The sequence below is a fragment of the Poecilia reticulata genome, chromosome 17 (genome assembly GCF_904066995.2).
Source record: "Poecilia reticulata chromosome 17, P_reticulata-male-v2, whole genome shotgun sequence".
Lineage (NCBI taxonomy): Eukaryota > Metazoa > Chordata > Actinopteri > Cyprinodontiformes > Poeciliidae > Poecilia > Poecilia reticulata.
The window spans coordinates 11,720,725-11,731,348 of NC_088846.1; the positions used below are offsets into that span (position 1 = coordinate 11,720,725).

Below are 10,624 nucleotides of genomic sequence, written 5' to 3' on the forward strand. Positions count from 1 at the left end.
TGCCTTTAAATGCATGTAAAAGATTTTAAGCATGAAAGAAAAAACAACAACTAATAAGACACAAGAATCTTTGTCCTTATTCAAGCTTAGAGTCATTTTAATGCCTTTGTTGTCTGCTTATCTTGAAGTCTTGTTCATGTAGTCACAGTGTTTACTGAATGTTTAATTTCATTTTCTTTTATTTTTGGCGCTTAATTTAAAATCCCTGTCGTCCCTTTAGGTTTCATAGGAGCATCGTCTCTGACGAAAGTAAAACCCCCTGATGGTATTTCATCTGCTACCATTTCAAGCTGTGATCAGATTCATGTGTAAAAGTGAAAATAAAAGAAATACCTTAACATGAGTACACTTCTCAAGTCCACCGAAAGATTTTATCTGTAATTTTTTTTAAAATCTGAAATCTAAACCAATTTTAATTTTGTCTTCTACAATCCTCTTTCCCCCCTCCAAAGGAAATCCTGTCAGGATCAGTTCTGCTAAAGCCAACGATTTGTTGGCGAACTTTCGACCCAAGAGGAACGTGGATCCTAAATGGTACCGAGGTGACCCCGACTTTCAGTCCTACTACAGCTTCTACAACAGCATCGGACACGTTGAAGGAGTAAGTTGACGACAAGCAGAGCCCTGATTGAAATAAGCTTGAACGATCGCTGTATTTCATGGGTTTTATCTGCGTCAATGTTACATTTTTCCTCTAATGTCCCTCTTGGTTTCTCCGTCAGCTTTATGAGATAGACCGGATCCGGATGTTGTATCAGCAGATGCGTCACCTGGAGCTGGCCTATGGGCCCGACGCTGCCAGCTACCAAAACAAAATGGGTGCTGCAACCAGCACCGCAGAACCAGCTACAAGAACTCGCCCTCCTGCACCCCCCACCGCCCCGGTTCCCACTCCAGACCCACTGGAGAACGCTGAGAAGTTCTATCTGTGCAACCCCAGGGACCCTCTGTGCAAACCTCGGGTCGTCTACCTGCCGACGGGAGCTGTCCCAATACTGTGTGACCCCAGGCTCAACCTTGCATGCAGTGCTACAGAAGAAGAGGGGGTTAGAAATATTTCTCCATCTCAACCAACACCAGCCACTCCTGCTCCTGGAAAGGCCGTCCCACCCGTCCCTCCACCGGTCACCAAGAAGGGGATGGAATACGACTGTGACCCATACTGGGATCCAGACTGCCTCGTCGACCAGCCTCCCCATCCTGCACAGGAAGCATCATCACCAGTAGCACCAGACGAAGAAACAACAGATGAAGGGAATGTTCCTGTTGTTTTAAATGTAGCTAAAAAGAAGAGGCCCAACCCTTATTTTGACCCCTATGATTTCAAAAGTGACCTGTATGACCCCTACCGTTATGCTGAGCCAGCTCCGGATCCACAATAAGAACAGACTGTCCACAAAAAGATGACAAATCGATTGACAGCCAGACCAGAACTAGAGTACGGTTCAGTAATGCAGGTTAAGCTGCAAATATTACACAATTTCTCAGATGAAAAACAATACAGTGCCTGTACAATGTGAGTGACCAATGCACAATAATCTCTGTTCACATGAAAACATAAATGAATAAAAATACCTATCAGATAAATGTTATTACAGGGGTTTTTATTTCTATCCAGTTGACAGAACATCCCTTAATATTTTGAATAGCAGTAAAATAAAACAATGTCTTAATTCTAGCAACTTCTATTTTTTCTTTCTTTTTCTTCAAATGTGTAAGATACTTCTTCTTACACATAGATTAGACAAAAAAAATCTATGTGTAACACAGGAAACTACAACTTTAATATGTTTTGCAAGGTACCGGACATCAGTGTCTCTAAGACGGTCCGTTGTGCATGAAACCATGATAATCATGGCGTAGTTTTCTTAAAGTTGTTTGGGCAAATTATCACAGCAACAGGCAGCACTCGTTATCTCCAATCTAAATGAGTTTGAGCATTTTTGCAAAGGAGAAAGTCAATCTCAAGACACGAGATTGCACGAGATTTTTAAAACCATCACAACTTTTCACTGGTGCTTTACACAAATTCCTAATAAATAAATAAACGGAAAAAAAGTGGAAAGTAATGACAAAAAAAGTGAATTAACTATTTTGGTAAGAATGCCTTTACTCCACCAGGAGAGGGCGGTAATTCTCTCCTGCTGTTTTGCGTTCAACCATTAAAGACGAAGATCGACGCAGCCTCTTCCAGCATCATCATCTCCACCCTCCATCATCTTTTCTTGGGAATAAGCGGCCACAAAACTGGATTCTTTCTTCACTTCGGCACCCAAACCTAACTTCCGACATCAGGTATTGAATTACTTCCTCGTGACTGTGGCATTTCATTCCTTTGGTCTGGAGACAGAAAACAGTTAAACTGTACCGTCGCTTTGTTGCGGTTGTAGTTAGTATTGTGACAGTAGGCCCGCAGCCGGGGCTACCATGGAGATTAGCATGCTAGCACGGCTAGCTGTCCGGTTTGGAGGTGTAGCCGCCAGCTGGATTATCAACACATTAGCCCCGCTAACCAGAGATTATGATAAAACGTGATTCAAATCAGCGAGTTATTGCAAAGAGAGACGATAAAAATGCTCACAGCTGCTACTTTTCCTGATTTGTCTGCAGTTATTTTGAGCAGTGGGTGGAGTGAGTTTAGCATATTAAATACCAGCAGGGTTAAACTTTAATAATATAATTATTTGTGGATGTTATAATATTGTTTAAGAAGCTCCCGATATTTTTTTTAATTATTATCATAGCATATTGTACTTACTATATTTTTAATAAAAAATAATACACCCCTGGTTGATCTATGGTGTTAATAAAGCAGATAAAGAGGACATTGTTTCCAACTGCAGGCAGCTTTTTCCACATGTTACCAGTGTGACAGGCCCAGGGCTACGATGTACATAAATAAAAAAGAAGAGAAAAACTGGAACAGTGACATAAGAAAAACTGGACATATAAATAAATTACGATAATTCAATTAAAATGTCATTTACCATAAAATTAGTTTTGAACCGCAGCCATCATGCTTATTTTATGTCTGATATATTTTGTGTATTTATATATTTGTGCATCACAATATCTGTTAATGATTTTTTTTTACTAATATGTGATACATTGCATTGAGTAGAAACTGAGACAACTGCAAAATTCTCTCTATTTATACATGTACCATTTGTCCATAAACCTTTTATTGAAGAATTTTCTTGAAAAAAAAAACGTGTCCAATTTTGATCAACGACCAGTTAATTGGTGCAGCATAATGTAATAAATGTATTATTTGCATGTGCTGTGGTTAGTGCTTCTTTGCTGATGGCCTTCCCCTCGTTTGCAGCATGTCTGACAAGAGCGAGCTGAAGGCTGAGCTGGAGAGGAAGAAGCAACGGATCGCCCAGATCCGCGAGGAAAAGAAGAGGAAAGAAGAGGAGAAAAAAAAGAAGGATGTGAGGGACGCCTCGTCGCTTTAGCGGCTACGTTGCGAGACGTTGCCATACTGACGGTGAGCCTGTTCCTTGCTCCGCAGGGAGAATCCAAACGTGGCGCGGAGGGAGGGCCGGCTGGCGGCGAAGACTCGGATCTGGAAAGGAAGAGGAGAGAAGCCGAGGCCCTTCTCCAGAGCGTTGGCATCACCCCCGACGTCCCGCACGGTAAATGTACAGTGTCGTCTCGCTCCTTTATCCCAAACTGTCATTTTTAACAGCTCATCTTGTTCCGGCCATTCGCTTGATGTTTTTTGCAGCGTTTTTATAAAATGTCTGTCTTAATGTTTTTCGTTTTTGTTTTGCCCAGCTTTATATCACTCTCATTTCCTCTCCACGACACACACACGCACACACAAATATGTGCACATGTTATATGTTCTGCGCATGACACCTTAAAACCTGCCTGCCATTTATTTTCATTCTCTCTTCTCTCCCCTCTGTCTGTCCTCTTGTGTTTCGTCCTCCTTGCTGCATGAAAACTCATCCACTCACACCTCCACGCGCATCCCTCCTCGTCTCCCCCCCTTCAAACATTCACTGTCTCCCTCACTCACTCACTCACTCACCCACTCACCCATCCGTTGGTCACGTACTGCGAAACGCACACGCGTTCACAGCTCAGCCCCTGAGGGTAGTAACAGAAGATACGTGTCTGTTTCACTACCTAGTCCCCGCCCCCATGTCTCCCTCCAACAAATCAGTGGGCAGCGATGCTGGAAGCCAAGATTCCGGGGATGGAAACGCAGGACCAAGGTCTGTGTGGGAGTCTGTTTGTTTGAGACATAAGAGATTGAATTTGCTGCTTTTATTTTATATAGTTTTTTTTTTTTTACAAGTACCTGCATGGAATTTTATGTGCGTGTGTGTGTGTGTAAACTTTGCAACGATACATGAAGAAATTCTGACCTTTCTCTATGTCTTCTCGCCACCATGCTAATGTTTAATGCCATTTCATTTTTGTTTCCGGGTCTTTCTCGCCCTGTTTTTTTTTATTTTTTTATTATAATTTCCCCGTCTTTCCCATTTTTAACATCTGATATGTTTTGGCCCTTCATCTTTGTTTGCGTTTCTCTTGTTTACTCTGTCCTGCATTTCTCTTTACTAACACCGTCTGGTGATTTGGCTGTATAAGGACTTTGCATTGGGATCCTGACCCCTCCACTCTGCAACTCCACTCCGACTCTGAGCTGATGGGGTACTGCTCCTCCTCTTTCCTTTAGCTCGTCTTCCGACTATTTGTGCTTTCATCTTAGATTTGTCCAAACGTGTTAGCTTTTTGCATCAAATTTGTCTGTATACCATTGTTTATGTCCATTTGAGAAAAGATTTAAAATGTAGTATATATATATATATATATATGGTTTTTTTTTATACCTACTTCCAGTCTAATAATTCAAACTTAATTTTATCCCAATCGTGTAGACGTGGAACGGTGAGACTTGGGATGTCCAAACTCATCCAGGTGGATTTTGTCCCGAAGGAAATGGTGTCCTACTCCAAGGAGACGCAGACGCCCACAGAGGCGTCGGCTCACACGGATCAGAAAGCGGGTAACTTGCCGCTGGCGTGGTGTTTCTGTTCTTGTTTCCCTTTACTCAAGTTGATTTACGGCGTTCTGCGTTCTGTGTCTAGACGAAGAGGAGGATGAGGAGATAAGCGCTCCCCCGCTGACAGAGGACTCCCAGGATGAGAAAAATGAGCAGAGCGAACAGCAGGAGGAAGGTGAGGACAGCGGGTTATGTAGGCGTACAGAAAACAAATTTGCTTGCTGACAATTGGACAATTTTCAGTTTGATCGGTTGACTGCCTGGTCCGAACCTCAAAAATCCGACCTTTTCCGATCAGAGATCGCGTTATGTTCTGCAGGATTTCTGCAGGGTATAAACAAGTCATGAGATGAATCTTAATTTTATGCGCTAATTAGGTTGAGGTTTTTCATAATAGTTTCTACCTATAGTTGGTAACATCTTGATATTCTCCATTAAATCATTCATTGCTTCTTTTTTGTTACTTTTTTGTAGAAACCAGGCATCATTTTATGTAGCAAAACAGAAACTGGTGTTGTGTTTATTAAATTGCAAAACATTCACCTTACATGTTACTAATGACTAACAAGGAGAGTTTTCCCCATTGATGTAGCTCTGAAATTGAAACGTTGAGGGTCTCAAAAGCTACGTCAAAGGAAGCCATTAGCTGCTCCTGATTCAGGCAGCTAGAGATTAAAAGAGAGTGAGACTTCTGCAGAAACAAAAAAAAAAACCTGAAAGGATTTCAGATTTTTCTTCTTTTCCTTTTCTGATTTTAACTTTGTGTCTAATTTATGTTATTATTAATTGCTACTTGTTTGAACCGTTTTCTTCTCCTACTATACGTTCCAGTCTTAACCGATCTATGACAAGCACAAAGTGTTGCCTACCAAAAAAAAAAAAAAAAGAAGCTTTTTCTGTATCTTCCTTCCCGTAACGTTTATGTATCCGTGCGCAGACACCCCTAAGGAGCTGACAGAGGAAGAGAAGCTGCAGGTCCTTCACTCTGATGAGTTCTTGTCGTTTTTCGAGCGCGGCAGCCGGATCGTGGAGCGAGCTCTGGCCGAGCAGGTGGACGTCTGCTTCGACTACAGCGGGAAGGATCTGGAGGATAAGGAAGGGTGAGGCATGAGGGCAAAGCGACCTCACAGTTGTCGAACGGTAATTTTGCTGCAGTTGTTAACATTTAAAAAATATATATATATTTTCCTGTCCTTTTCAGCGACTTGCAGGCAGGAGCAAAACTAGTTCAGAACAGACAGTTTGCAGATGAGCGCTGGACCAAGAACCGAGTGGTGACCTGCCTCGACTGGTCTCCTCAGGTGGGATGAATTCAGACAAATCACCTGTCCAATTAATTGGACTTTGTCATGACAGTGATAAATTTAAATAATTATCACGATAATTGATAAATGATATGATGAATGCCTACGGTTAGGGTTTGGCCAAACACAGCAGGAGTTTACAAATTCAGTTTCTAATTAAACAAACAACTAACTATTTTGTGTGTATCTGGATCTATAGGCAAAGCTATACATTCATGTAAAAGATTAGCCATCTTATGACTTGTGGACATAAAGAGTTTGTTTTTGGGAGGGTAGATTTTATCCCAGTCAAAAACCGACGTGTCATTTTGTAGCTGACAGACTACATATAAGAGTTTAATGTATTTTGCAGAAAATCCGAGGCGGTAGTTTGAAACGTACCTTGACGCTTTGAAAGGAACGCTGTCGGCTTTGGGGGAGAACTTGTTTTGGTCTCGCGTTAACGCCTTCCCGCTGCTCTGATTGATTGTCTCAGTACCCAGAGTTGCTGGTTGCCTCGTATAACAACAACGAGGACGCTCCGCACGAGCCGGACGGCGTGGCTCTAGTCTGGAACATGAAGTACAAGAAGGCCACGCCGGAGTACATCTTCCACTGCCAGGTACGTGCTCCGCGTGCTCTCCAAAGAGTCCCTGCAGTCTGAGAAGAAGGACGTGTTTAGAGGCTCTTTTGTGTCGCCTTACTTACAGTCTGAGGTGATGTCGGCTGGCTTCGCAAAGTTTCACCCTAACCTGGTGGTGGGCGGGACTTATTCCGGACAGATAGTCCTGTGGGACAACAGGAGCAACAAACGCACTCCTGTTCAGAGAACTCCCCTGTCGGCGTCAGCGCACACGGTAGCGCTCCGCACCGCGCCTCCCTCCGCCTCTTCAAATCTGAGCCGCTTTTATTGAAAGTTTTGTGCATTTCCTCCAGCACCCGGTCTACTGCGTGAACGTCGTCGGAACCCAGAACGCTCACAACCTGATCAGCATTTCCACCGACGGCAAGATGTGCTCCTGGAGTCTGGACATGCTCTCCCAGCCGCAGGTTTGCCACTCTTGCGCTCGCAGAGATGCTGTTGGGAGAGGATCCGAGGGGTCTAAAGCTGCCCGTGTCTGGCCCGCAGGACAGCCTGGAGCTGGTGTTCAAACAGAGCAAGGCGGTGGCCGTGACGTCCATGGCGTTTCCTCTGGGGGATGTGAATAACTTTGTGGTGGGCAGTGAGGACGGCTCGGTCTACACCGCCTGTCGTCACGGCAGGTGAGGCCTTCGGAAAAGCAGTTCCTTTATGAGCGACTGACGTCCCGGTAAGGCCCTTGTGAAGTCGTTTCCCTTTCTCGCGTGTGCTGCAGTAAGGCGGGCATCACAGAGGTGTTTGAAGGCCACCACGGTCCTGTGACTGGACTGAGCTGCCACAGTGCTGCAGGACCTGTTGATTTCTCTCACCTCTTCATCTCCTCCTCTTTTGACTGGACTGTCAAACTGTGGAGCACAAAGGTCAGACATCCCGCTGGTCACTTGAAGGTTTTGAATTTTTTGTACACAACTCCTTCGCTAAATTTCTCGTTGTGATTGTTCCGCTGCAGAGCACCCGTCCTCTGTACTCGTTCGAGGACAGCTCCGACTATGTCTACGACTCGATGTGGTCTCCGGCGCATCCCGCTCTGTTCGCCTGTGTGGACCTGTCCGGACGGCTGGATCTGTGGAACCTCAACAACGATACCGAAGTACGCACCCAGTGGTCATCCGTTTTTTTGGGCTACGAAACTTTAACCGTTTGCCTTTTTAACCCGGCGAACGCATCGCAGACACTCATGCCTGGAATGTAGTGGAATCCGCCTGCAGTGTAGTTTATGCTCCTTCTTAGTGAATGATTGTGTGTGTGTGTGTTTTAGGTTCCAACTGCGAGTGTGTGTGTGGAAGGGTCTTCGGCCCTGAACCGCGTGAGATGGTCTCACTCTGGAAAGGAGATCGCCACCGGAGACTCAGACGGACAGGTGCAGGTGTACGACGTAGGGGAGGTGAGTTTGAGTTTTCAGCCTCTTGCTGTAAAATGTTCAGGAACGGTGCTGGGAAACCGAGTTTGACTTCAGCTTTTGATTTGAAGCTTCAAATCAAAGCTGAACAATCTGGCATCGAGGTTTAAGGATTTTCCGCAGTATAAATTTGACCCATTTTGTGCTTTCTGGGTTGTTCTGGAACATCCTTGGCAATTTCTTTTCATCTGAATTTGTTACGTTTCAGGAAACCAACTAACTGAAAGGAGCACTACCATTACACACACTCTTTCTGGCCAGACTTATTCCAGAAAGCATGTGTGTGTTGCCTCTACAACTTGCGAAGGGACACTTAACCTTTCAAAATTCAATCTTCGTTGCATCATCATTGTTCTACCTGGGAGGAAGAACTATATCTAAAAGCCCCAAACTATTCTGGAAAAATCTTTCAGATGTCACTCTAGAAATCAGTTGTTATTGAGAACTTAACCAGACGTTCTTTTCTGTCTTCCAACAGCAAATCTGCGTTCCCAAAGCCGACGAGTGGACACGTTTCGTCAGGACTCTGGCTGAGATCAACGAAAACAGAGACGAGGCTGAGGAGCTGGCTAACGTCTGAACCTGCGACCACTCCCTGCTAACCATTATTAGATTCCTCTCCAGTATGTTACACATCTATAGCACATTATATAAGACACAGCCAGGGGGAGTCGCACCGTCTTCTCTGATTTCCAGCTTTTCCTTCCACCAGAACTTGGGCCTGAGGAGATGTGCTGAGCTAGACAGACAGGAGAGTTTTAGATTTAGGTTTTAGAGGAAAAAGGGGTTTAGAGTTCATGTGTAGAGGTGTGTAGTTGAGATGAATTTAGGAAGGGATACGCGAAGGTGATTTTCAGTCCGATCTGGACTTCTAGCTTCGACCGCATCCTCAGGGCTCCAGAAACTGCTCTTCTCCTGAGGCCTTGACCATTTTTTTTACATATGCAAAACCTTTCTACTCGCACCTTTTTATTGCCATTCGGGTGTTTTACATATTTTACAGACACGCTTATGCTGAAGCTGGCACACTATTGAGACAGATTTGGAAGTCTGAACATCTGAGTTGTACATCTTCGGCAGGACAGTGAATGTGCTCACACACATACACTCTCCAGGCCTGAAGAGTGTCATGCTTACATTCTAATTGCTACTCTATTTAATATTTATTACTGTGGCTGCACTTATTTAAATATTTTTATTATTCTAAAAACGTTTCTTTGTACTTGAGGAGTACAGTCCTGAATTTGGCACTACAAGCTTTTAATATGTTGGTAGTTTGAATTTAATGACGCTACAATTGTTTCTCTCTGTAACCATGGTTAGTGATTAATCCTGTGCTCTTGTACTAAAAAGCAGGATGTGTTTGTTGACTATTCTCTTGAAGAGAATTGTAAAATATGTTCTTTTAAATGAAAGTGTACCACTGAGGTTGGAAGCTTTTTCTTTTTTTTTTTTTCTAGAGATGCACCGAGAAATTTTGTCTGATTTTCAATATGATCCACTGATTGGAAAGCCAATAATGTAGCCTGGTTCTGAGTACTGAACCAGGCCAACTGTTTCCAGGTTCATTATTATAGCAACAGCCTTCAGTGTGGATGCCGTTGCTGAGCGCAGACTCAAAAGGTCAAGTGAGGCGTTTCTAAAAATGAAATTGGGACAGAGATTTAAAAATCCATCTAGAGTGTTTTATACAGCACAGTTGTGACTGCGAAACAGTGAGAGAGCGAGCCACACTTTTAGACGATAACAGGAAGGCTGTATTACAGACAAGTAGCTTTCCTTCATAGAGCATAGTGGATTTGGAAATGTCCATCTCTTGGAAAGACTGAGGCTGCCGTTTTTAATGTTGGCCACAAGTAAACATGCTACATGTAATTCTTCCTAATTTTGTCTTCACTTTAAAATGAGAAAAAAAATTAAAAAATATTTTTACCGAGACTTTTCTCACAGGGTGACTTCATGTCTGCTCCTCCTATAGTTGATTGATTCTGTAAAGAGATACTAAAATTGGCACAGACAGGGTTATAGCTTTACAAAAACAAAGGATTGAAAGTCAGTCAAAAATCTGATTGGTGCATCTTCTGCCCCTTCCTCCTCCATACAGAACCTCATCTCCATTTCCCCTCATTCATTATCCTAGAGTCTACTGAACTAACCATGCCGGATGTATTGTATATACAGGATAAGTTCTTTCCAAACACTTTCATTGTAATGATATTCCTGAAACAAGAATTGCTCTCCCCTTTTTTCATTGAAATAAAAAAAACAAAACTGAATACAGA

General features: G+C 43.3%; 2 protein-coding genes across 5 annotated transcripts; both read left to right on the forward strand.

Annotated features, from left to right (window-relative positions):
• Window positions 1-216: 216 nt before the first annotated feature.
• Window positions 217-1,570, forward strand: LOC103479348 (uncharacterized; the record flags this gene model as incomplete). The annotated part of the gene is made up of 3 exons (XM_008433717.2): window positions 217-265; window positions 453-601; window positions 723-1,570. Coding segments are annotated over 3 exons (858 nt in total), but the record flags the coding sequence as incomplete, so codon positions are not given.
• A 584-nt stretch (window positions 1,571-2,154) lies between these two features.
• LOC103479324 (dynein, cytoplasmic 1, intermediate chain 2a-like) lies at window positions 2,155-10,618 on the forward strand. Of its 4 annotated transcripts, none has more exons than XM_008433690.3 (17): window positions 2,155-2,295; window positions 3,326-3,434; window positions 3,515-3,638; window positions 4,091-4,226; window positions 4,606-4,668; window positions 4,896-5,023; window positions 5,106-5,195; window positions 5,958-6,120; window positions 6,222-6,321; window positions 6,800-6,925; window positions 7,014-7,160; window positions 7,240-7,353; window positions 7,433-7,566; window positions 7,659-7,803; window positions 7,893-8,033; window positions 8,202-8,327; window positions 8,821-10,618. In XM_008433690.3, the coding sequence occupies exons 2-17, from the start codon at window positions 3,327-3,329 to the stop codon at window positions 8,920-8,922; spliced, it is 1,947 nt and encodes a 648-aa protein (XP_008431912.1). In that variant the 5' UTR covers window positions 2,155-2,295; window position 3,326; the 3' UTR covers window positions 8,923-10,618. The 4 variants fall into 4 exon arrangements, with proteins under 4 accessions (XP_008431912.1, XP_008431913.1, XP_008431914.1 ...); XM_008433691.3 differs by having other exon boundaries at window positions 4,142-4,226; XM_008433692.3 differs by lacking the exon at window positions 4,606-4,668.
• The last annotated feature ends 6 nt before the right edge of the window (window positions 10,619-10,624 follow it).